Below are 27,391 nucleotides of genomic sequence, written 5' to 3' on the forward strand. Positions count from 1 at the left end.
TGCCAATCTTAAACAAGCATTTGTTTGTTTGAATTACTTTTTATTGGGTTTTCCTAGATATGAATGACGTCCTTTTGAACAAGTGCTGACTCTACATTGTTTTTGCTTACAAAATATGTTGTTCTTACAATACATCTGTGCCGGAGAACTACCATGTCTCTGGAGAGACTACAACTGGTATTACCTGAAAAAACGCAGCATAACCATATTAGGATGCAGAAAAAGAAGAAAATAAAAAATAGGGGAAAATGTACTGTTCCAGAGGGAAAAGAGAGTTGTACTGAAAAATATGCTATTCACGTCTGTTGTTCTATAACTAAACATTTATAATAACACATGATAATCCAAGCCAAGGAGTTTATAATGATGTGGCCTAAAGTTGTAACTTTAAACTTGTGGAAGGTATCATTTTTAAACTTTGCAGCTAGGATACATATAAAAATGTATATCATTCATGGTACTCATATACATAATTGTATACTAGAATTTTCAAAGTTTTAGGGGTACAGAATACAATAGACAAATCCGCCTCTAAAAATATATTCAGATACTTTGATAAACACAGTTCATGGGCAATCACTACGACCCATGCTTACCAATATTCTTAGCTTCCTAAAACTGTACAGGGATTTGACTATAGGGGTTGGTACAGGATGAACAAAGTTAGGAAGAATTGTTAGCAGAGAAGTAGGCCTGGTGCTACAAACACCAAAAAAAACACAAACTTTTCAGGTAAATATAACTGGGGATGGTAAACTGTAACCCAACAAATGGCTATAATCTAATGTCAAGCATCCAGCAATATATCTTCATATTTCAACCAGACAGCTGTGAAGTTGGCTATACAAAGGAATGATAGATATTTAACAAGGATGTAACAACTTCATGGTTGTTTGTCTGGGTCATGACATATATGCATCTCTTTTAAAAAATTACAGGCCAACTGTAAACATTACTGGGGCTATTCTCAACCCTGGTCAGCAATAGTCTGAGGATATTCAAAGGCACCCTGATTTATGATCATTGCTTTAAATTGCAACAAAATGTAAATTTCAGACAGAATGGTTGCATGTTATATCAAATTGCAAAAACAAGAAAAAGGATACAAAGTAACCACTACTGAAAAAAAGTGTAAATTTAACCAGATATACATGTCACATGTATTCATTAACAATCCTAGTAACAGCTCAAGTTTCTTACTATAGGACACATATGGAAACAAGTCATTAGTGCTCCAGAAAGTCATCTAGGTACAAGAAAGAAACATATATAACTAAAACATCAAGCAAATACACGCAAATCAAACCCATATTCAGGCCTCTCAGCAGAGTAGTGACCAAGTCAGCAATCTTCTTCACTTCTCTGTTTCAGTTGTAATTTCCTATTGCTGTTCTGGAAAAATGGGTTCTATTATTATAAATCTTTTCTCTGAAATAATTTTGTTGCACAACATGTCTGGCAAGTGGTAACCAAATATAAGGCCTGATTTGAATATTATGTTAGGATGTTTTGAGCATTTGGTACATCCATTACATTTGGGCTCTGAGTAGAGAACTGTTTGATGTTAATTTTGATGTATGAGGATGCATGAAAACGATCCCCTTTTATACTGGAACAGTGGGATAATGATAAATGGGAACAATTTTGTTTAGGACCTGGAAATACAGACTTATGTAGCGGGGTTTCTGGTAAATACTATCAGGTCCAGGGCACTTTATTATGAATCCACCTGCTTTTTATAAAAGAATGTAAAGGAGGTTAACAAAACTCCTCCTCTGTCTACAAGTGATGCAATGATTTTTGATTATGTTAAATTCCATCTGAGAATACTAATAATCCTGACAACAAAATGACCATTTAGCAAAATGTATTCTATCCTAATCTATTATCTTCTGTTTTTTTTAACATCAAATTTTAATTCGGGATAACCTCAAGATTACAACATGTGTTTTTCTTATGATAATTGCTCCTCCTTCATTTCCTGAAAACATTCTTCCCCTCACTTGTTGTGTGATTTTTTATTTTCCCTTACTCCAATGCGCACAACCCAGTGAGGGGAAATCTATGCCAATAGAAATAAAACTAAAAGTACAAAGGTTCATATCCTTTCCCACTCTAAATATAGTATCAGCTTGAGTTGGGATTTAACAGGAAAATGTGATGGAAAAAAAGAGGTAAAAAGCACTTGTTGTTGCATAATCTAGGCAGTTCATTATTTGCAAACAATCCTCTCAAATACAATTACAGTTCTAAAATATTTTATTTTAGTTGTAGTTCTGTACTTCTGTAGTTGTAGTTCAATTTTTCTTTTTTTTTATTCCTATATTATGTCCAATACAGCTAAGGTAACCATACAAGTTGGCTGTTTATCTAGTCATGGCACACCAATAAATAACATGTGTATGCTGAGCAAATTACCTTATTGAGTGAATATCTACTCACATGTCAGACCTCATGTGCATTCATCCTATGACCACGTCTATTGTCCTCTATGCAGAAGTTCAACTGGTCGCTGATCATATGGATTAGTTAGGAACAATATATTCTGACCCAACTGAGGCCTTGTCATGTTAGGTTTCATGGCCACAAAAAAGCCACAATGTCTACATGCATATGTTCTAACTTGGCTTGCAGAGGGAAAGCCATATTGTTATTATTTGTTATGACAAAGAAGTCAAAGGAATCCCAGTACATTAAACAAAAGTCTAGCCAGCAATTAAACAGTCTTACCGTACTAATATTGTATTCCAAGAGCTGTCATTAATAACATTAAAAACTACCAATATTAGAGTTATGATTAATAATAAAGATGGGAATAAAAACATTACATACACTCTTATCTAGAGAATGTCACAGGGAGAATACATGCTGAGTCTTGAACAAAATCCAAAGAAGTGACAAAGATTCAGTGTGTTTTTTTTGAAGATGTATTTTTCACCTTAAGTAACAAAAAAAAGCAATCCTATGAATACAGATAAAAAATACAAGATAGTGGCTACGTGACAGCTGGATAAAGCTGTGCTCCAGTAAGTTAAAAGAGTGAAAAATGAAATAATAGAAATAATAATGAATGATGGCCAGGGGTGTATTACAAAAGAATCACTCATACCATTTCTCTTTCTAATTTTATGACGCACAGTATCAGCTACAAATGGAAAACAAGATTTGCTCTGATAACTAAAGTCAGAGCTGGATTCATTCAGAAGCCCGATGCTGCATGCAAAGTTCTGGCTGGGCTATAAAATGAGCAGTATGTCACCTTCAGAAACATCGTTTTGACGGTCACAGCTTATGAGAGGAGAGGGAGGATTTGTGCATGTGTAGTGAGGATCACTAAACCTTTATGTTGGCAATCCAAGAGCCTCATGCTAACCTGCACCTGGCGGTAAATTCTGTAGGCACAAAAGTCATTCTGAGCTGTGGTCATCGTAAAAGTGTCATTATTTAATCAGACTACAGCAAAAGTATGCGGCCCTGAATCTAGTTTACAAGCCCTGCCTGTTCCCTGCCAGGGCTGCACTGTGCTGGTGCCAAGCATTTAAACTAAAGGTCTAACATCATTTGGACTTTTCTGAAGGATCATTTATTATGCTGCAAAAGCCACCCATAATACTTTATTTGCAACATCCTACAGTTCAATACATGTAATTGGATGCTTTAATATGCCCTGTGTATAGGACATCTCTGGAGCCCAACTGTTAGGGCAATTGTATGACAACAGAACACATTCTGGAGAGTAACAATAGCAACTGGACACCTACCAACAACCAAAATACTGAGTGGGCAGACTGGGAAATTTTGGAAGATTCCCTACACTTCTGTATTGCAAAATCTTTTGAAAATAAATCACATGAAACCTACAATACAGTTTTATGCAAGTTGGTTGAGAAATATATATTTGCGGCGGACTGAGTAGGTAGGTACCCAAACAGCAAGTCACAAAGTGTTAGCACGATACAAATATACCATGAACAGCCTAGGAAACACATAGCTGTAATAATAGCTTCCTTGGGGCCTCATATTATAAAATGATGAATACAAACGAAAAAGTATATAATTAAATATCACTACATATAGACCTGCTGTATACCACCCTACTTTTCAGTTCCACTCATAAAGCTAGAATGCTAAAAAAACCTGACACTGATTCATTTACAAGAGCAAGAATATGGGTTACTGACTTTACAAGACAGCAAAGCAATTTAGCAGTTTAGAGAAGCCAGTCTGGCTTTAATCCTTAAATGACAACAAGTAATAAGCCTCCAACAAACTTCAACAAATTGCATGTTCATGAAATGCTTGCATTTTTCCAAAAAAAAACTTACATTCTAATAGTTTGTCTAGCTCCTACAGAAGCTGTATTCCCTGCCTGTGCGTGTTTCAATTTCCGATCATAAAATATTAAAGTGACAATAAGAAGCAACCCACAATGCGCAGTGCAAGCATTGCATATACCAAACCAGCCTGTATACACTCCAAATAAAAAACTGTGCTCTAGGTAGCTAAATATACTGGTCTAATTATGATACATACTGAAAAGAAATAATTAGAGCATATAAATCTATCAAAATGTATCTATAGCCAATACTTTTTGCAAAGAATAAAGAAGGTTAAGAGCTGGAGAATCTCTTTTTTTTAATGCTGTCTGTGTTCCTGCTGGAGACAATGGGCCTGATTTATTAAAGCTCTCCAAGGCTGGAGAGAATAGAATTTCATCAGTGAAGCTGAGTGACCCAGCAAACCAGGAATGGATCTGGTCCAGGACTAAAGGCATTTGCTAACAAATAGCAAATGACTTTTAAGAAATTCATTCCAGGTTTGTTGGATCACCCAGCTTCATTGATGAAAGTGTATTCTCTCCAGCCCTAGAGAGCTTTATTAAATCAGGCCCATTCACTCCCAGTTTTGGTCCTAGAGACCACTGGTTTCAGTACAGAATGTGATCAGAAATTTAGAGTTGTCACAGAGACAGGTTAGAGCAGGGGTGGGCAAACTTTTTTAGTTAGGGGCCACAATCTGAAAAATAATTTGCCAGAGGGGCCGGGTCGATGGTAGAGTGGGCGGGGTTATGCCATCATGCCGCCCCTGAACGTGACATCATGATGGCATAACCCCGCCCACTCTCCCATCGCTGATCTGAGCCAGTGATGGGAGGGAAGGCGAGTTATGTGCAGTGACAGCCCGCCCACTACCATCGCAAACCCAGAGCCTGTGATGGGAGAGTGGGCGGGTTGTGTGCAGTGACACTTCACACAACCTGCCCAGTCTCCCATCGAAGGCTCAGATCCGGGGATGTGCTCCATGGCTCTAGCCGGTGTGCCCCCGGCGGGGCCCTTACCCTGACCCTGCCCAGAGCCGTGGAACATCTAAAGGGCCGGAGAAACATCCCCATTGGGCCATTCATGTTTGGGACGTAGTTTGCCCATGCCTGGGTTAGAGCAATCATGGAAAACCTGTTCTGTTGACAACTCTCCAGGAGGGGAAATCACTTTGCTTTAAACCCCTATGAAACAGAAAGTAAAAAAAAAATCACATAGGAAAAAAACTGACATAAGTCTCAAACATTCTCTATTTTATTTTTTAAATAATGTTTACGATTTGCAATAGAGTGCATTTTATTTACATTCAAGTGTACCTAAATTCACTTGCCCCTTCTCCCTAGACCACATGGACATTTTCACCCAGTGCCTTTCCGGGTTCAGGATCTTTTTTATCTGGATAAGCTGGACTGGATTGTCAAAACTCCCACACATATGCATTAGTGACACAAAAAATGCAGAGAATGCCGAGTTGTGCCACTTAGTGTTCACTCTTGAAGAAAATAAATATTCTGGTATGTCTGTTTTATTACAGAAAAAATATAATATGTATCCTCCACAATAACAAATATATCTGCTCATGCTTTTTATGTTTAATTTCGCTTTAATAATTTTCAGGAAAACCCAGTGCAAGGAGTTAAATACACACACATTTATTATTGGTACAGCCTGACAGCCTGAAGAAGGCATCTTAGCAAATCCTGAAAGCTTGAGTTGTTAATAACTTAGCCAATAAAGGGTAACACTTGAACCACAAACTTTCCTAATTAACATAGCCTATAGAAAGAAAAGGAAGATTGAGTATTCGGCACCCACCAACCTTCAGTACCTCTGACAGATGAGTCCATCAGCTTGGCTAAGATGCTGCTAATACTACTTGTCTCAGGAACACTGCCATCAGACAAGATTTCCCTAACCTGCACATAATACAATCCACAGAATCAAAGTCACCCACAAAGTGTTGACTTAATACAGCATGGGTGACTGTCATCTACTGTTTATAGTTTTGCATACATAACAACATTGCTATTAAAGATCTTTTTAGATCACACAATTTGATCCTTGACCAACCAACAGCTTGCTACTACAACAACTGATCACAGTATTTGAAAAAAAAAGCAGTAAGACATACATATCTAATAATGCTCTTCAATCAGGTGTTCAGGATTTTAGCTCAGGGTTTCAATAAAATGTACCTACCTTATCTGTTTAGGCAATTACATTTGTTATATATTAGATTGGTTTAGTGATAGCACAGCCATGCACTGTTCATGTGAAATTATATTATAATTATATTATAATACATGTAATTATATTGTATATAGTAATTCGTAAGAGTATAATATATAAAAGCTATGTCAAATATAATGATAAATCATCTTATGGTTAAATTACTATTCATATCTGTGATATTGATAATGTGAAACCAGGACATCATGTTTATTTGCAATACTACATAAAAAACACTACCTAATAAATTCCTTTCATGCATTCATATATATGTTACATATATATGTAAGGTACATTATTTATTGCCATTATTGCTATTATACCTATGTGATTTATGCTGTGTATATTACATATTATTCATATATAACCATGATATAGTATGCTAGGTTATTGTGATACTAGGACGTTATGCATATTTGCAACTCTTATATACAAAACACTACTCAATTAATTCTTTTCATGCAATTATATATAAGTATGGTACATTATATATTGTCATTATAACTATATAACTAATGTTGTGTATATTATATATTATTCATGTGATTATATGGTACATCATATAATACTGATTACTATAAGTACAAATATGATTATATTTTGTTAGCAGCTCTACATAACGGCATATTTACATCCCCTGAAGAAGGCAGACGGTGAAACGGGTCAGGATTGGGCTGTGCTCTGTCTAAATTGGTTTAGGTAAAGCTGTGTCTAACATAAGGGTCAAAATACCCCATGACTTTATTGGGGCAGACCCAAAGCGTGGAAGCCTATGACTGTGCATTTTTTATGTTGATTGTATCATCCAGTTGTAAAGATGTATGCTCTTCTTGTAATATGAAATAACAAATACCCATATAATTGCCACAAAAAAACCCTGCTTTTCTTCTTTCTTCCTTTTCATGTGGAATTAGCCAAAGTAATATGATCCTGGCCAACTGCTGGGACAAAAGCAAATGGCATTTGTATGCCGCTTTACCAAATGTATTAGTTCATCTTACATTTTGTAAGAGCTACTATATTTTAGCTTCAGGTTTTATCAAGCTGCAAAATATCATACTTTACTACCTTGAAGGAAGGAAGTGATGGCACTTAGTGGACATGGAAACTAGAAAATTCATTAACTCAGCTTTATATATGATTTAAAAAAAAATGTGTCTTTTCAGTTTTTTTGTTGCCTCCAGGCTAGAAAGGTAAGTGAAATAAACAAGATAACAGGTTGCCTAATTTCTCTGGCTTGCTTGAAGTAAGCACTTGCTAACCACTGATAACAAAACTTGCTAACTTTTCCCTGTAAATTGATTTATAGTTACCCAAAAAATCTTTAGCATGATCATTACAGAAATGCCCGGAACAGTCACTCTGGACAGCTGCCATATCACACTGCCAAGACCAGAGACATCTGTACAATAACATCTATTTCGAGCTTACTTTGTGAAGGATGAATGTATCAATATGATAACCTGATATCATTAGTGGGGTTGTTAAAGTGTTCAGCACAATAGGCTCCTAATGCCTTGCTCTTGATTAAAATCTAATCAAGGGGCACAGGTTGTCAATCTTCCAAACAATGCCACTGTGCTATTTATATTCATTGTTATCTGATGGCTTGTTAAGCTACTGAAAAATAGGAGGGTAATATTAATTGCTGACACAAAAGAGAGTATTTTATTATGTGCACAGTCTGTTACAAGCTGCTAGGCCAGACAAAATTAGGTTATTTATCACATGTGACATGGATACAAAGAGCAATTAAAGACTGTACTGCTTAATCTAGAGAATATCTAAACAAAACTCAAAAATAGTGATATATATGGATTGAAGAACAATGGGTGCACCTGTATGAAAAAAGGGGGGATGTTATGCTGCACATTGCAGAGCTTAGAGTCTTAATTTCTCACTATACAGAAAATATGGATTACTCATATACCGCACTGTCAATAAAACAAAAAAATATTAATGAAGTGTTCCTGAGCCTCTTTACCTAAGGCATCCTGCTAGCAAATCTCAGCTTAAGCTGAAAATGTGATGCTTTTGTCCACACTTTCCTTCAGGAATGTGATAGGCATTCTCACAGATCAATCAGGAGAAACCAGGGGATGCGGGTGAAAACACCAAATTCCTGGTTCAAGTGGAAACTTGCATAATTGAGTGCCTTAGATTTCAATTGTGCCAGGGTAAACTAAACTGGAGGAGTTTTGCAGGATATATATTTAGGCGAGTTTAGATCAGGCATAACAAGCTGGTGTTTTACGAGTCATATGTGGCCATCATGCCCTTTCTTTCTGTCCCTTATGGGTAAATGGATTATCAATAATATTGTAATAAAGTGTATTTATATAGCACCAACATATTACGCAGCGCTGTACAATCAAATGGGGTTTCAAATGACAGACAGATACAAACAATGACCCAGAAGGAGGAGAGGACCCTGCCCAGAAGTGTTTACAATATATGAAGTGGGGGAAGTAGCGAACAATAGGAGGGGGGATTATGGACTGCTTGGTGAGTAATAAGCTTAAAAGACTGAAGAAGAAGACGGGAAGGGAAGAAGAAGATGGGAAGGTTTTAAGAGTTGTCTTAAATTTGGAGAAAGTAGGAGCAAGCCGAATAAGATGAGTAAGAGAGTTGGGGCAGCCCTAGAAAAGTCTTGGAGCCATGCATGTGATGAGGTTTTGAGTGAGGCAGTCATTAGTAGGTCTTTACAGCTGTGGTGCAGACACGATGCTAGATCATTGCAATGCTAGACTTTTTCCACAGTCTGGTCACATTTTCTTGTGTGAAACTGGTCTGTTGTGCAAAAAAGCTTGGGGATCACTTCCCTAAATGATTAATTTGTAATAAAAAGCAGATCTATTATCTAAACAGTTTAAGATAAAGACAGGTTCCTCTCAAACATTATAATTTGTTTTTGTTTGAAATACAATAAACATCAAGTATTATACACAAATAAGATTTCACAAGAACAAAAATATCTTACTTTCTTTGGATATATATAAAACAGAACAAAATATGTTTTTGCAAGATTAAACCACAAAACTTGGTCCTTCAAAATGTTTCTTTGTAAAGAAAATGTAATCCAAGTCAGGTTGTTACCCAACCACAAGAACAACCATAGAAGACAACTTGTATCACTGTTCCAATTTAAATGGAAGGCAGTAATCTTCCTTAACATATGGGAAGTTACGTTTTGCAAGATTGTGCTTTCTTTATTTGCCACAATACCAAAATTAGACAGCCACAAAGACATCACACAGAAGACATGTGGGCAAATTTTGTTATGAAACAGAAAACTTTGCTAAAAGATACTAAACAAGTGAAAAACCAGAGGACAACTTGGAGTCCAACATTAAACATAATTAGAGCAACCATACAGATCGTATGAAAAATTAATGGATGCAGCCTAATAAGCCTTTCAGGGTATAGTTGGCTTACCATATACATTTTTTTTTAATAGCAACAGGATTGCATTTATTTAAAGCTACTCATATGCAAAAGATTGTAGTCAAAAAGATCTTTTACAGAAGACACAATCATTTTGACCAAACATGAATTTTAAGGCACAAAGAAGATAACTGTTATACTTCCTTATTTCACATACACAATAGAAATCTATTCAGTGATCAGATTTGTCCCTCATGGCTGCTCAGCCACAGGGTGTCTGCTAAAGCTGTATTGTAACCATAGGGATAACACCACATAACACCGCATCATTATCCAGATCAGGAAATAATCACCTCATGTACTGTATAAATAATATATAATGTTGTGAATCAGAGAAGTCTGTGCTCTTCACTATTTCCTCAAGGACTGCAACACTGAACTACAATATACAAACAAAGACTGGTGTCATGCAAACAGCTTTGCCAAGCAAAATAATTCAATTGATCGCCTACAACACCTATAACATGTTTCCCCATCAGAGCATATGTGTTGCCAAACTTTTTTTTGGATAGAGTGGAGAATGGTTAGGATCCCCGTTGGGTTTTAGCCTTCATTCAGAAACGTGTTTTTAAGGTGTATTTATTTTTTTCTTTGGATAGAATTTTCTTTCAACCTGTAGATCTGTTACAGAAATGTCTTGCTGTATGACAATCAGCTTAAAATATGAATATTTCTTCCAACAGTGACACAGCTACCAAAAAATCTTTAGTCTACTCTTTCCCACTCGATCCATAATTAAAAATATGGCTGGAGAAATGGTTAAAATTATTAAATAAATTAAAAGAAAACATAACATCTCCAAGCACTATCAGGGAGATAAGTGACAAGAAGTCATAGAAAGCAGGCCATTACCTGCAGAACTAGTTGTTGCCATGCAGTAGGTAGAGGTTGCCCGTTGCCAATGTTGCACATACTCATTCTTTCTGAGGGCACATTGGCTCTCTCAAGCTGGAGTGAGACATTACGACGTTCTTCTTCTAGAGCACGTGTCAGCCTCTCAAAGCGAGCTTCTTGCTCTTTGACAGAGGCCAGAATGCTGGCAGCGGACCTTATGTCATAGTCATCCATAGCTGTTTTCAAAGAAGTCTCCCTGGTAACTGATAAACAAGAAAGTGTGGGAAAGGGTGGAAGATCAGAAGATTATCATCACACAGTTAAACTGGAATATTTAAATACATTCACAATCTATATATAAATCCAACACATAACAATGTATACAATTGCAAAGAGTTGATGGTGCTTGAACAAGTCTCAATCTTGTATTAATCTCAATCCCTAAACAATGACCACTGTCATTGTGTTGATGTCTACAATTACAATGTAAGTAAGAAGGTAACTTTTCATTACGCCCTTTCTTGCTGGAAAAAAAAATACTTGAGATATAGTCATCTACACATACCTGCAGCAGACTGAATGCTGGAGAAGTCCCAGCAGACCATACTATTACTTCCCTATAGTGGCAAAGCAAGTGTGCCCATTCCTGCCTCCTACACGTTCCTATTGGCAATCCCATCATAAAAATGGGTCAAATGGGAAGTAATGAGGGCATGTTCTGATCACATGTGGAAGTGTAAGAGCATTGCCAGTCAGAATGGCTTGTGGTTCAGCTGTAATGATAGGTATTCAAAACCTGTTGCAGGCATATGCACCCAATACATGAAACATTTTTAGAGGGAGTAAGGACAATGTTTTAAAGTAAACCTTTCATGGAAGACTAATGTGGACTGCTTACCCCCTTCTGAAAATCCCAACTGTCTGAACTTCCTATGCCATTCCTGTCACTTTATGAGTCACAGACTGAAAGATATACATAAAAGAAAGTCAAAGAAAAGTCAGAAGTCTTTATCTGTATACTTGTTCTAGGGTAGTGACTCAAACTGTGAAGCTGAGAGAACCAGCATGACAGGTAGGAATTTTTATGCGGAACAAACGGTCAGCAATGGCAGCATGCTTGTCTCTCCAAGAAAAAATAGTTTGCTTATAGTTTATAAAGTTAGAGACCCAAGAGTTACTATGGAACTGCTCTGGGATCCTTGTTGTCAGCTTACTATTGCTTCAGAAATTGCAATTATGTACTTTTCAATACTATGTATTGCATATCCAGGAATAGTGGAACTTCCCCAAAAAAAGAATTGCTAACCAACTGGTATTCAATGAACTTAGTATCAGACTGGGGTATGAAGAGACAAGAAAAAGTAACAATCATCCAACATACAATTAAAAAAAAATGTGATTTTTGGTTTATTTCAGAAAAACATCCCATATACCTTTCTCTAACTAATAATGGACATTTCTGTTGTTTAACCCCTGCATCATGGCCCATAGTGAGATTCAAACACCAAGTAGTAGAATTTCCTATATGTGCCCTCAGGATTCAGGATAAAGTTCAGGTTTTCCAAGCAGCCATATTTATGTGAGGGGAGGGTACAGCAGTACATGTGCTTCTTTCTAACGGGGAAAACAAAAGTAATCACCACATATTTCCTCACTTGCCCAATATATTTTCTGGTGAAAGTAGTCAGCTCCTGCTATCTTTGGGGCCTTTAAAAATTATATTGTTACATATTAAAAAGGTAACTTAAGTCTAATGTGTCAATCAACAGGGATCCAGCAAGAGGTGGTACATCACCACTCACAAGAACCTTGTAACAGTGCCTTGTGGTGTAAAGTGTCTAAAGTAATGCTTAATTTTTCTGTCTTCTACTAGAAACAAGAAAGTGAGGATTAATTTTAGATGCTATGGGCAACAAGCACAATTGTTCTAATGGTTTAGAAAAAGCAATACATTTTTTTAACTTCTTTAAAAAAAGAAATGCTTTTTTGGGATTATTACAGAAAATAGAAAGCCGCTATCTTTACAAAAGACTTAAAAAAGATTGCTGCTGGCTTGCATTAACAAACTACGGCTTCTTTAAGCAGTTAAACAACCTCCTGAGGAAATATGAAGCCCTTAAGGAGCAAATAAGCCTCTATTTGACATTAAATTTTCATGCATATTCCAAAATCATTTTCATTGTGCAAATAACAATGTAAAGTTAAAGAACATAAAGATAATAGGTTTTTTGAAAGCAGACTCTACTCTTTGAAGATCTCATCAATTTGAAGTTAGCTTTCAATCTTTGCAATGAAGCAGAAATGCTACACAACTTGTGATCTTCAAATTCCTAGGCATTTGGATAAATTCTTGAGTAATGAGATTATATTTTATTTTTACAATTCTGAAATTTAAATCATAACCAGGGGACATGTGTGTTTGACACAATCTCTCCTTTTAAATTCCAAAGTGTAAGATAGTATCTGTTATTTGCATGCATGGTATTTGGAGGCTATGATGAAGCCTGCATGAACACATAAAAAGCCACATTACAGAATGGCGCCAATGTGAACAAACAATGGTCAAGACCTTTTCCCTTGGAACAAGCTGTGCAGGATTTGTCAGATTTTCCACACACAGTGTAGCTCATCTGTGGAAATATCAAGCAAGATTGTGCTAAAACAAGACTGTTATGATGAACATGGCATGATCTCTACATAACATGAGTACAGAGAACACATTCTGTTTTGTGTAAGTGATATTAATCAAATATATTTGTCTGTCGTACATACAGTACCGTGCCCTTTTCAACCAATTGCCCTTACCCCTGATACTACTGTGGATGTCAGAAAGTAGTAAGAATTGAGATACAGTCCATATATATATAAACAGAAATTACTAGGAGGTTATTGGCAAAAAAATGCCATGCTTGGGCTCCCCTAGTGAAACATACATAAAAAATTCTAGGGAATGAAATCCGAAAATGGGAGCGAGGAAGTTTACTTTACGGAGCCTTAAGAGGGGTGGGGTAACTCTTCTGGCCAGGATAATAGAAAGCAGAATATATGATTCCATCCACAACTAGAGAAGATTAGCTTATCTGATCTCCTAATGATACTGATATCACTGTGGCAGCATGGGCTACTTTGATAGAGTTTTTATATACTCTATAGGCCCGATTTTCAGCAATACTAATAGCTTGTTTGTGTTCAATGTGCATACAGAATACTGTACCTCTGCAGTTAAGGCAAACAGTCAGACAAGATGCCAATTTATACACATAGACAATTAGCTTTGACTCTTAATGAAAAATGGGCTGCTTGGAAAACCTGGAGATAGAAAGGTTAAAGTCAAGCCATACAAAGCATGCAGAAAAGAGAAACAAAGCAATACACACCTAGCGGAATATTGAGATCTTTTAGAGATGCTTAGACATCACCCACTAGGACTAGTAAGGTCTACAGAAAGAACAGCAGCAGCCTGAAGCAGAATCAGCTACAACAGAGAGAGGAAGGACAAGAAAGGTTAGTCAGAAAAATTACAGCCTGATTTTCTGATGTTTTAATAATCACTGCTAACCCTGATTTGCTAGCTGCTTCCACTGACTAGCTGAAATCAGGGTTTAGTGGAAAAAAATATATTTAAAGAATATATACGGTATGTGTGTCATAAACAGGCAATTTAACTGTCACTAATATAAACAGCCCTACTTCAGAAAATAAAGGAAATATATAAATACATTAGATAACTTATTTTAAACACATTACGGTAAATGTGTTAAGTACGGGTGCACAAAATGTTCTGTATCCTACAGCAACCAATTTGGTGTTCTATCTATTTATCTAATTCTGTTACAACAAAAAAATACAAAATTGGCAGCCACATTCTGTAAATAATCACCATATAACAGTTTGAAAAAGTGTACAAGCACGCCAGGAAGACTAAAAAAACTAATGAAGATAGGAATTTTCAACTTTTTCTCAGGGTTTCCTTTTAATGGAAATATTCCTACCATAATAACCGCTAAAGTTATATTTATAGTGACTAGCAAATCGCATACTAACCTGAACAATAGAGAAAAAACATGGCTTATTTACTGTGAAAAGTAAAAACATGTAAGGCTCCCTTCACACCTTTCAAGGCAGATTATTGCACATTTTGTTTGTGATGACATGTGTCATGTTAAGGCAGCCAATTGACTTTAAATGGACCTTTAATGAGCCTCAACAAACCAACAAACAAAACAATGCACCTGTATTACTTCTGGATAAGAGAGCACTGCAGCACTTTCATCTCAGGGAGATGTACTGTGCTGAAGGCAGGTTTGTTGGTTTACTCTGTATAGGTGCATTTAAGGTGCCATTTAGGCAAAAACAATGGGTAGCAGTGCATCGTAGTAATGTATGTTTAATGTGCATGCAAGGTGTATGCAAGATGATATGAATATTTATATATATATATATATATATATATATATATATATATATATATATTCAATTGACTTATAGAGGGTTAAGGGAGTGATTAAGTTCCAGGTACTCCTCAGCTGGGGGAGTTACAAGGTAAGTATTTATCAGTTAGAAGGAGGAGGTAAATAGCTAATAATCCAAGTTGGGTTTTAATAGTTTGTGCATTTCACATTTATTCTTCAGTATTTGAGCATATCAATGGGTTCTTTTTAGCAGGGACAAACTTGCAGGTACTGATCTGTCTGTGGAGGTGATATGGATACCTGGGGCCTCATGTACCGTTACATGTTGTATCACACTACCAACCACATTACAAAGAGAACATATTAGATGCACAGTAGTATAGTAGCGTGACAAAATATGATTGATACACCTGTGTTGGCATGATGCAAAGTGCATAGAAAAAGGACTGCATTTTGTGACTGAAATATGTCATTTGTTGCTATTGCTAATAGCATAGTTATACTCCTAGCTTTAAAAAAGCAAATATAAAATAGTAATAACAATATTATATATATTAACATTAAAATTGCATTTGAACAGCAACCATCAATCACTATTGTATCCAATATTGGCTTTCTATGAAGTTTTAAAAGTACATTCACAGTGTGTCTTTTTAACATTTATCCATACCTAATTACAAAATTATCATAATGTAAACTGTAAAGAAGCCTATCCAGATTCATTATTGAATCAAGATTTCTGTAATGTTTATTACAAAATATTTTTTGACTTATTTAACAATCCATGAGAATTTCTGATGTGTGCTCCAAACAAGGACTCATCCTATTTACATATTTGTCCTATCTGTGAACAAAGATCATGATTGTCAGAAGTATGCCATTAATAGAGAGCCAAAGCCATGGGCAAAATGAATCAGAAACAACGTGTTGGCATAAGAAAGATGGCACAAACAGAAAGAAGCACAGCTGGCATCCAGCGCCAGGAAAAGAGAGCCCTGCACACAGTGTTCTGTGATTAATGTCTTCCCCTACAGATGGAATGCAACACTGAGCCTCTTGTGATGCTTCAAATGGTTATTTCATAACATGAAGCAATTTTTATAGAGATGTGAAGGTTAAATACTATTTCCTGAACTGATTTAGCAGGTTCTGCAAATCCCTACCCTGTCTTCCAGTTTCATAAATGTTGCATTGACTACATAAAGCATTGCACACTGGCATATCAATTAAAGGATTGTAGAGACAGGTGAATGAATGTGTCTTGACAGCCATACCCTCCCACCGGAGACATCCATTTTATTAGACCTTTAGGTAAGTTGCATGGCAGTTTCCTAATTTACCTATCCTAGGTGTTAGCATGAATTTCTAAACTAATTAGTGTTAGAGTTAGAGAGACTAACCACCTTTAACATATATCCAAATTTGTGACATGAATATTTACATGATTACTAGGTGAAAAAAAAGGAGAAAAGCCATAAAAAAGAAAGTTGACGTGCCATTAGGTTAAGTTTTTGTTGCTGGAAGCAATTTTTCATGATCATTTCCAGTGACAGATGAACGAACTAGCAACCCACAGTGTTCTGCTTCGTTGCTTTGCATCATTCCAAATTTTCGCACATTGATCGTCTGTGGCCAACTGATATATAACTATGGGCAACCATTATACACATGTCAGATTCTTGCCCGAGATGAGCACGACTGTTCATCTTGGGTGACAGTTATCTGATGTCTGTATGCAGCCTTGGAACTGATAAACTGCAATATGTTACATACCTTGGAGTTTACATTCACTGTGAAAGAAAAACTTTTATTAACCTTTTATTTTATTTAATAGAAGCCTTCTCTTTGGAAAGTGGGATAGTGGGGCAAAATCTGATAAAACCAGCGCCTTTGTGCTGTCTTGTTCTAGGCTGTAGGGCTTTTAGTTTTAAGAGGTAAAGTTATAAAGTAATATTTATTTGTAGAATGTAACTGATTGAAGAAAAAAAGAGAGGATATATGGCACATATATTAGTTTCGGCATCCTATAAGGCTTTTGGCAGAAAATGTAACCTCCAAACATTGTTGTACTCTATTCTTCATACATTAGTATATTGTGAAGTTCTATACAAAGCAGAATTCCAGCATTCAATAAATAAATAAAATAATTAGCCTATTAAAAGGTAGAACTGAAGAAAACCACAATTTTTCTGCCACTAAATCACCTAAGTGTGAAGAAAAGCATCTTTTACCTACTTCCACTGAACCCAGGTTGGCCTGGACCAATTCTGTAACTGGATAGAGAATTGTGAGAATCAATTACTGCCATTGAAACAAATGGACTTGGAAGATTCCTAGGGAATGTTTGAAGAAATGACAGAATATCTGTTTTATAAATTGAGCCCAGAACTCTATTGAAAAGTTTTTGTTTTTTGAAAGAAAAAGGTATGTTCAAGATACGTAACTGATTAGCAATATGACTGTGAGGTCACCAACCTGGTTCTCCTCTCTGGTAGGACTGTGTAAATCTGTGACCAGATTACAGATCTTAGGTAAATGGTGTATTTAGCGCTTTCTCTGGAGTTTAGCTTATATTGCATGATGATTATAAATGCACCAAGGCAGCATAAAACCATCCTTAAAAATTATTTCAAAATGTTTCAGCTGTCATTTTCTATTTTACTGAAATGATTTCTTTTGTCAGTAGATTTTTATGTCAAAAAGCATTTTATTAACACTGATTATTCCGACCTCCGTTATGGTTGATTTTTTTTATGACTAGCAGAATTATTAATACTCCTTTTTTAAATATGTTACTATAGATTTGTACAAACATAGTGAGGTAACATGTGGAGTTATTGTTTTACAGTTGTTGTCATATACCTGCTGTCATTTGTATACTGCATCATTAATAATTAAAAATTGGATGCTGCTCTGAGCAATTCATGAATTTCCCTTACTCTAGTTCCTAAGAACCTTCAAGATTTAACAGTTGTAACACCTGTGTACCTGTGTGCATTTTGGCACAATTAGAGGGAATATCAGATTCCCTGTTTTATAAATGGAGCCCATGGACTCCTTGCATTACCTTTCATAACTGCAAATCAGAAAAACAAACAAGGATGCAAAATTCAATAGCATATGATTTAAATGTTGGATAAAAAACCCACACACCAAGCAAAAAAAGGATCCATCTCACATCTCCAGAGAAGTTTGATAGCTGGGGTCTAAATAAATTATCTATTTCTGTGTGTGTTCCGATTCAGTGTTTTTGGATTGGGGGGGGGGGTGTCACAGTTTATTTGCATGCAAGGTCCTCCTTAATGTTTTGTTTTGAAAAGTATCTCATGGTTAATTTTGTGACTTGTTTTAGATCATTGTCTTGTGTAATGTCCAACCTGAATGTAGATTCAGAATACTTGATCCCACTTTTAGGACAACGTATTCTTTTTTTTTTTAAACTGAATTTTTATTGAACATTTTCACATACAAAGACAACCAGGCTTATACAGCAAAACATCTCGTAAACACAGCATACAGGGTGATAGGTACATCTGATAATGGCACATAAAACTCTGGCGTAAGTAACAGTAAAAACAAGGACAATGTATTCTATTAAACACAGAGCCAAAAACTGCTTTCCATGGAAAGGAAACCACCAACATTATAACTGCTGCAAATGTTTTTACTTTGTGACCAGAGTTTATCTTTACCAAGTCCGCTCTGTATGCTGTAAAGATTATATATAGTAAATTCTGTTTATAAAACCACATTGAACTGACCTGGCACAATGCTCTCTAAATCAGATTTACACTGACTCTTCATTATCCATTTGACCATTAGGTCACACACATTTACAAAATGACAAATCCTCTGTTCCAGATGTCAAAAGAGTCTAGCTTTTTTAACCAGGTTGCTATTTCCTTTAGTTCTCTCAGTGGCCATCTTAAAAGGATAGAAACTTTCTCAGCACAAAAATACTCATTTTCCTTTGACTGATACAAGGATTAAGGAACAGAAAACATAACATCAGCCACAACAGACCACTGACACCTCCTAATCTGACTGATTTCCCATGCACAGCTGAAATGGCAATAAAGTATGCAATTGGGTTAATGAATATCTCAAGTCATTTAGCTTGTACAGAAATGTATTAAATTTAATCAGAAAGGCTTAGACTAATTTCACACTTCCCTAGCGTTGTACTGCGTTTTCAACCGCGCTACAAACTGCTCCTATTCAACTGTATGGGAGCAGTAAGGAACCACTTTGTGCATACATTTGCATGCAGCTGCATTAGGGTTTTGGCACAGTTCCTGAAAGCAGCATATCACTTCTTGATGCGTGATTGCTTTTCTTCCTCAGAAAGAACCCCACAAAAAATAAAAGGACATCACATGCAAATGCATTAACCAGCAGAGATGTTTACAGCTCCTGGGCACATAGCAGCAGAGTGGTTAAAGGCATGGTTTTCTGACATACCACTTGAATGTCATGGCAAAAAATTAATACTTTTCACAGCTCAAAACATTTACAGAATATAAACCCCAGCAGCAATACTGCATTCCCATTTATAATGAGAACCTGACATTTTAGATAAGTGGTCTCTATTATGGCTAGTGTGCACAGATATTTGTAATCATGTAATCGTGTTTTTGTGATGCATCTGATATATTACCATATATCTTCATATTTTATAGAGTGATAAAAAGAACAAACTGATCTCAAATGAAAAGCGCCTGTACACTAGCTTTGAGCTATCATTTTAGCCAACTGTTAAAGCCTTAGCTTTCATATTGCAAAGGCTCCTCTCCTTTACCGAAATTCAGTATTCTGATTTCACTGCACAGATTCAGCTTCTCACAGAGTGCATTGGAAGCTGCAGCAAGTCTGACAGAGCCTGCATTTTTTTTGTATTTGTATAATTGTATTTCAGAGGGGCACACGTGAGTACTACCACAACTTTCTTATTTCAGGAACCTATAACCTATTCCTGCTGACCCTTTTCCACCAAACCTTCTCCTTTCCATCAATCTGTCTGCAAAGCTATAACTAAATCATAATATGAAAAGGGTTTATTTATTATTTATTTAGCATGTTAATGATGGGAAGGGGAACATAGAGTAACAAAATATAAATTGTTAAAAGCAGATAACTTCACACAACCCACATGTATGCTGCATTGATAAAGCTTTTCTTACACCTGCCACAAAGAAGCAGAGGCATAGCTAAAGGGGCCTTTAGTCAAGCATTCATTAACTTACACTTGTGACATTCCAGCTATTCCAGCCAAAAGCTGTCATAGGAGAAGAATGCAGTGCAATACATGGAGATCAAGCTCTATAATTACAGTAATTCACCCCTCTAGGTAGGACTGGGTCCTGTCCAGAACAAAACACCAAGTGGTTACAAACATCAGAGCCATCACTCCACTGCAGAAAAAAATGGGTGATGGGTGATGTATTATATATAATTAGAGAATAACCAATTAGTGAATTTGTCCAAAATTTATTTTTCTTCCTACACTGGGTTTCAGATGCATCTGCTATAATGACTTGTGACAATACAAAAACATATGTAACATACAAAATTGCTCAGTATATTTTATATACTGTAGCTAGAAACTGACAAAGGCAAATACATTCCTGTGAAATAATAATACCATGTATTAAATTAAAGCTGTAATTAAGAGGCATTAAAAAAAAAAGTGGGAGGCATTTTATGGCTTTACCTTACTGTATGTCAAATACCTATTTTTAATAAGGTGTGTTATCATTTACAACTGAACTGGCGAAAGCAAGGCAAAAATCAAAATTGCTTTACCATAGAGGGCCTAGGCAGGAGCTTTGCTGCACATTTCAGATTCCTGCTGACAGTAAATAATAAAATCAGAAACATTGGACGTGCTTGAGCAGGACAAGCTGCAATTATAAGAAAAGAGCAACCTAAAAAAAATATCACAATTTCTCCATGACTTGTCACATTTCAGCAATATTAACACCAGAGCAATTGTAGAGCTTCAAAATCATGTTTCAAAAAAACTTTAAATTAGATTTATAAACGTCATGTTTGACTGCTATTTTTACATTGTATTGACAAATGCCAGCTAAAATCTACTTACTGCAAGGTAGAAACACAATTAGTAAACACTTTGTTTTCTAACAAAAGGAAACAGAAATGTCAATAGTAATCATTTACCAATCATGCTATCACTTAAAACCAATAAATAAATATCTAATTGTTTACTGGCCTTTTAACTATTTGGCCCCCAAAGTGAAAATACTACCAATGACTGACAGGAGTGCAGGGCCATTTTCATTATTATCTCAAGATGAATATACCTCTACAAGCCAAAAAGTATTACAATAGCATTATATCAAAAATATACAATGACAGCTGTAGAGCAAAGCAAAATTATATAATATGTGTAGTAGGAGTTTTAGAACTGCTAGTTCTAGTATTTGTTCTTTCAAAAACAAAGCACAGGTTATAAGAAATTATTATCTGCCCTGATCTCAAATTTTGACAGCTCTCTGCTTGTCAGAAAAATTTAAACCTGGACTCCAACCAATAAAACATATCTCTTTGACCTACCAGTCTTAGAAGCCCTGTGCATCTTCTAGAGACATCTGAAGAAAAGTATATCTGGAAATATAGGTACATCAGGAAAGATCAGGGTTGATCAGGAAGGCTTCAATGTCAAGCGACCTCCTCAACATGAAAAACGTAGGAGAAGCCTAAGCTACATAGCTAGCAGAAGGTGCTGTCACTTAGCTGTTAATAGGCAGGTGACAGAGTCTTTTCAGCGTACTTTTGTTTTTATTTTAGACCTAAATTTATGAATTCTCCCATTTCTATTCAATAACTTTTTGTACTTTACTACAAAGTTTCCTTATATCATATTGGAAAAATGTCTACATTCCATGGGGAATTCTACGAGCATGTAAAGTAATCCTCTTTGGGTTTGTTGGTTATGCCCATCTGTTCCAGCCAAGGATTTTTTCTTTTTCTGAAGTGTACACAAGATTTTTTATTTATTTTTTATTTTAATATTTACAAAGCTACTATTTCGATAGGCTTCATTCTACTCAAATACATTATGTGAAGAATGAATGTACAGTGTGGGAAAATAGTATTTGATCCCCTGCTGATTTTGTACATTTGCCATCTGACAAAGAAATGACCAGTCTATAATTCTTATGGTAGGTTTATTGTAGCTGTGAGAGACAGAATACCAACAAAAGTACCCTCAAAACCCCAGTGTTTAAAAGTCAGAGCTTGATGAGCATTGTAATGAGTGAAATTAGTATTTGATCCCCTATCAACCAGCAAGATTTCAGGCTCCCAGGTGTCTTCACTTTATGCAAGTAATGAGCTAAGATTAAAAGCACCCTCTGTAAGGGAGTGCTCCTAATCCAAGCTTGTTACAGTACTGTATAAAAGACACCTGTCCACAGAAGCAATCAATCAGATTCCAAACTAGCCACCATGGCCAAGACTAAAGAGCTGTCTAAGGATGTCAGAGACAAGATTGAAGACCTACACAAGGCTGGACTGGTGAGGTGACAACAGTTGGCGCGATAATTCGCAAGTGGAAGAAACAAAAAATAACGGTCAACCTCCCTCGGTCTGGGACTCCATGCAAGGTCTCCCCTTGTGGAGATGCAATGATCATGAGAACGGTGACGAAGCAGCCCAGAACTACACAGAGGAACCTTGTCAATGATCTCAGGGCAGCTTGGACCATAGTCACCAAGAAAACAATTGGCTGCGCTGTGAAGGCCTGAAATCTTTCAGGGCCCGCAAGATCCCCCTGCTCAAGACAGCACATGTACAGGCCTGTCTACAGTTTGCCAATGAACATCTGAATGATCCAGAGGAGAACTGGGTGAGAGTGTTGTGGTCAGATGAGACCAAAATTGAGCTCTTTGGCATCAACTCAACTCGCCATGTTTGGAGGAGGAGGAATGCTGCTTATGACCCCAAGAACACCATCCCCACTCTCAATACTCTAGACTGGAAAGGAATAAACAGCCAAAGAATAAATTAAGTTGCACGAGCAACTGTCTGGATCTTTATTGTTCAGGATCCTGGACTTTAGCAAGAGAAATGATGATTCGGCAAAAAGCATAACCAAAAGTTAAAGCTTTAACTAGATCTTCAGTGATGGAGACAACAGGCCTTTTCGTGGTTTGTCCACTGTATTCTTTTGAAAATGAATACCATGCCTTGCCTCCTGTATTTGCTTCAGACTCTGCTGGTGCGACTCCCTCTCCACTTGCTGCATAAATTTTGTTTTGAATTTTTTAAATTCATTTGGAACACTGAAACACCCCGTCTTAACAAATTTCTTCTTCGGCTTCTGAAAGATAAAGGGGGCATGGCTTTCCTGGACCTGATATTGTATCACAGGGCAGTTCATCTGACCAGCTTGGTAGACTGGTGAAGACATGCCAGCTTTAAGGGTTGGGTTAGACTGGAAGACTCAATGTCCCCTGCAATGTTAAGCGTTGCGGCATGGTCCCCATCTGAGGAAATTGCTATCCTACATTGCCACCTTCTGAGAAGAGAGATGCTTAAAGTAATGATGAAGTATTTCCGTGTAGAAGGGATTGTTGCCTCCCCTTCCCCCATGTCTCCTATACTGGGGCACCCCAAGTTTCCAACCAGTAGGAAGGAACCGATCTTTAGAATTTGGATTGAGAATGGCATTTTCCAAGCTGCCCATTTTTTGCAACCTTTCTATCTGGCTCAGCACAAAACAGCTTCATGTAGATCCCTCCCTTCCCTGTCTGGATATGTGGAGAAGGATACAATACCAGCATTTTATCTCGTCACTGCCGTTGGCACAGGACTTTTATCATCCCCTTGCCCAATGGAAAGCCTGTGTGTCACTGAAAATGATTGTCAATTGACAGCACATGATTCTTCTATGCCCTATTTCATAGCCAAATAGGAAAGGGACCTTTACATTAACTTTACTTAAGACCAAATAGACCTCAAGCTATACTTAGGGCACAAGGCCTTCATTAGTAACAGGTTTCAACAGACCAACTACAAATTGCTCACTAGATGGTATAGAACCCCTGATCGGCTGGTAAAAATGTATCCAAACACAAGCTCGGTGTGCTGGAGATGTGGTCATCATACAGGTACGTTACTGCACGTATTTTGGAGCTGCCCTGCTCTGGCTACGTTCTTGGCAGGTGTTGCAGAAACTGTACAAAGATTGACATGGATGTCGATCCATGACAAACCAGAGCTTGCCCTACTGCATGTGTCGGCGATGTCGAGGAAACGTTATAAAAAATCTCTAATGCGCCATTAAACGCAGCCAAAGCTTGTATTCCCCCATTGTGGAGGCAACTATTCCCCCAACTGTGCAGCATTGGGTAACCAGGGTGAATGATATACAACATATAAAAGAGCTTGTGAGATCAGATGATCGATCTTCACAAAGACCAGTACATACCTGGTTTTACTGGGATGACTTTAAGACTTTATATATATAAAAAATTTTTCTATAATGTACATTGCTAAAGTATTGTTTACCTTATTTTTCTTCAGTTTTTTGATGCCTTCTACCTCTGTCGGATTAAGTGCTGTAAATGTCTATTTTGTTGGTTGCTAATAAAAATAAATAAATAAATAAAAAAAGCTTTAACTATTGTTATAGCTGTGCTATTGATATGACAGCTCACTAATAGAGTGAGTCTGTCTATAAATCTGAACTACAACACCAAAATCTAAAGCTTGAATTCCTGCTATGCCCTGGGTGTGAGTCTGGTTCACTAAATGTTTTTTTTTTCTTTTTCCTTTTCTCTGAAAATTACTACTTGAGAAAAAAGGAAGGTCTATCCTTAAGTGGACATTGCACTATTTGATGTTTTATTTTGTTGTTACTGTTCTCAGCAGCATGTCTTGTATTCATTTTTTTCCTTTTTCAGTGGTTTTATTACTACTTGTCTCAACATACTAAAGTCTATTGGCCTTGAATGTACACTTCAATGATGGGTCGAGTGGCCCCTCCTCCCAATTTGTGGAGGGTGGCCCACTTGACCTTCCCAATGCCTAGTGGATATTGACAAGCCCATTGTGGTCGGTACCTTTGCAAACTGGGAATCACAGGTGGATTCCCTTGTTATTGTACAGATGCAAATTGATGTGCAATGTATCGTTTTTGTTCTTTGTTTTAGTGTCTTGGAATGTAAAGGGGTTGAGATCCCCTAACAAACGAATGCAGATATTACGTCAGTTAAAAAGCCTCAAAGTTGATGTTGCGCTACTTCAGGAACACATTTGGGCAATGATGATTTTCATTGAATGTGTAAACTATGGGTGGGTGCTGTATTTGGATCTTCAGCGGTAGGACACAAGGCGGGAGTTCTAATACTGATGCATAGAAGTTTTCCAGGAAAGGTCCTTTCTTCCTCATCCGATCATAATAGGAGAATTAACAGTATTGAATTGGAGCTGTATAATAAATCTATATATCTGTAGAATGTATATGCCCCGAACTCTCCTATATTTTCCTTTTTTCAAAACCTAAAATCTACAAAATCTACAAATCTACAAAGATTGCTAGGAACCTCAATCCCTACAAGATAATGGGAGGGGACTTTAATACAGTAATGCATATAAATGAGGATAAACGGTTACCTCAGAATTCTTTAGGTCCAAACATACCCAGGGAATTTAACCAACCCACACATTTATATGATTTTGTACATGCTATGCAATTGCAAGATGTCTGAAGGCAGACTTTTCCGCTAGAGAGGCATTATACATTTTATTCTAATATCCATGCATCACAAGCAAGGTTAGACTACCTGTTTTGCAATGAAACTTTTTGCCTTATGTTGACTGAAACGAACCCAATGGTGGTTTCTGAACATACACCAATATTTTTGCATGCCCATGATGCATTTCCTAGGGGAGATGCCTCTTTGGCGCTTCCCATCTTATATATACCAAGACATGGAATTCCAGACCACTATTAAGGCAGCATGGCTGGAATACGCGGCTAGTAATTCTGCACATGCAACTGATCCTATCCTGTTTGGGAAGTAGGTAAAGCATTTTTGCTTCAAATAGGAAGCGCAAAACACACATTCAATACTCAAATTCTTTGAGCGAACTGAGAATGGTTCAACAAAATCTCAATTTTAACCCTACTGTCAGCAATAGGAACAAATGGTTTGACCACTGGCTAACTGAATATGAACAATATAAGTATAAACTCATAGATTTGAAATACCATAAATTTTGAAATAAATTAAAAAATAGAAAAGCAGAACAAGTAATAATACAAAATGTAGATTTTCAAGGTTAAACAAACAGAAACCAAGCAAATCAAACCAATAGAAATTCTTTGTGCAAGAACATGCATGTCTGTGTGTGTTTAGATGCATGTGTGGCAAAAAGTGAAACTTTTAGTGTGTTCTTTGCATAATTTTTTCGTCTTCCTGTCCTTATTGCTAGGGCAGAACTGACACCTCTTTATTTTAGAATCAGGTGGATTCAATGGAGTTGTGGCTGTGCTGGTTGATGCTGAGGCAAGGCTAGCTGAGGATGCTGGCACTGACGCTTTTTGTGTTGTTGATGACGTGGATGGAGTGCTTGGCGAGCTCTGCAGCTGTCTGACAAAGGCTGCAGCGACTGGGTCTCTTGTTTCCTCTGCTCAATGTGCACTTAGACAAGGGAATCCCCCAGCTCCTCAAGAATCATTCTCCGCTTGGTATTTTTGGTTGAGATCCACCCCAGGTGGATGTGGGTCCACAACACAAATGTTTTGTACTGAGATACATCTAAGATGTTATAAAACACAACCATTGGTCATCTCCTGGTCATTCACTGACAAATGTAGGTAGCAGTCAGCTTGTCCAGGTTGTCCACTCCTCCTTTGTTTTTATTCCAGGATAAGTATGGACTTTTTGTCAGTTCTTGATGACACAGCTGCATGTTTGTGAAAAGAGGACATAAGCATCACACTCCGGTTTCTTTTTGGACAATATGAAACAACAGTGGTGTCGTCTGTAAATGCACATTTTGAAGAAAATAGAGCCCTGTCCTTCACCTGCAAAATTTCGGTTGGCAGCTCAGATTCATTTTCCTCATTGTGCCTACCATGGTAAGTTTCCTCCTGAGAAGTTCTTGTCCAAGGCAATAGCTGGT

The 27,391-nt window shown here is 36.9% G+C and overlaps 1 protein-coding gene across 1 annotated transcript in view; it reads right to left on the reverse strand.

Annotated features, from left to right (window-relative positions):
* The window catches only part of ARVCF (ARVCF delta catenin family member), a 372,226-nt gene that overhangs the window by 123,123 nt on the left and 221,712 nt on the right, over window positions 1–27,391 (reverse strand). The window contains exons 5-6 of the mRNA XM_072413926.1: window positions 14,204–14,301; window positions 10,845–11,089 (exon numbers count right to left, since the gene is read on the reverse strand). Coding sequence (XP_072270027.1) covers window positions 10,845–11,060 — 216 coding nt within the window. The 5' untranslated portion in view covers window positions 11,061–11,089; window positions 14,204–14,301. The remainder of the gene's footprint in view (window positions 1–10,844; window positions 11,090–14,203; window positions 14,302–27,391) is intronic.

Source organism: Pyxicephalus adspersus, chromosome 6 (assembly GCF_032062135.1).
Source record: "Pyxicephalus adspersus chromosome 6, UCB_Pads_2.0, whole genome shotgun sequence".
Classification (NCBI taxonomy): domain Eukaryota; kingdom Metazoa; phylum Chordata; class Amphibia; order Anura; family Pyxicephalidae; genus Pyxicephalus; species Pyxicephalus adspersus.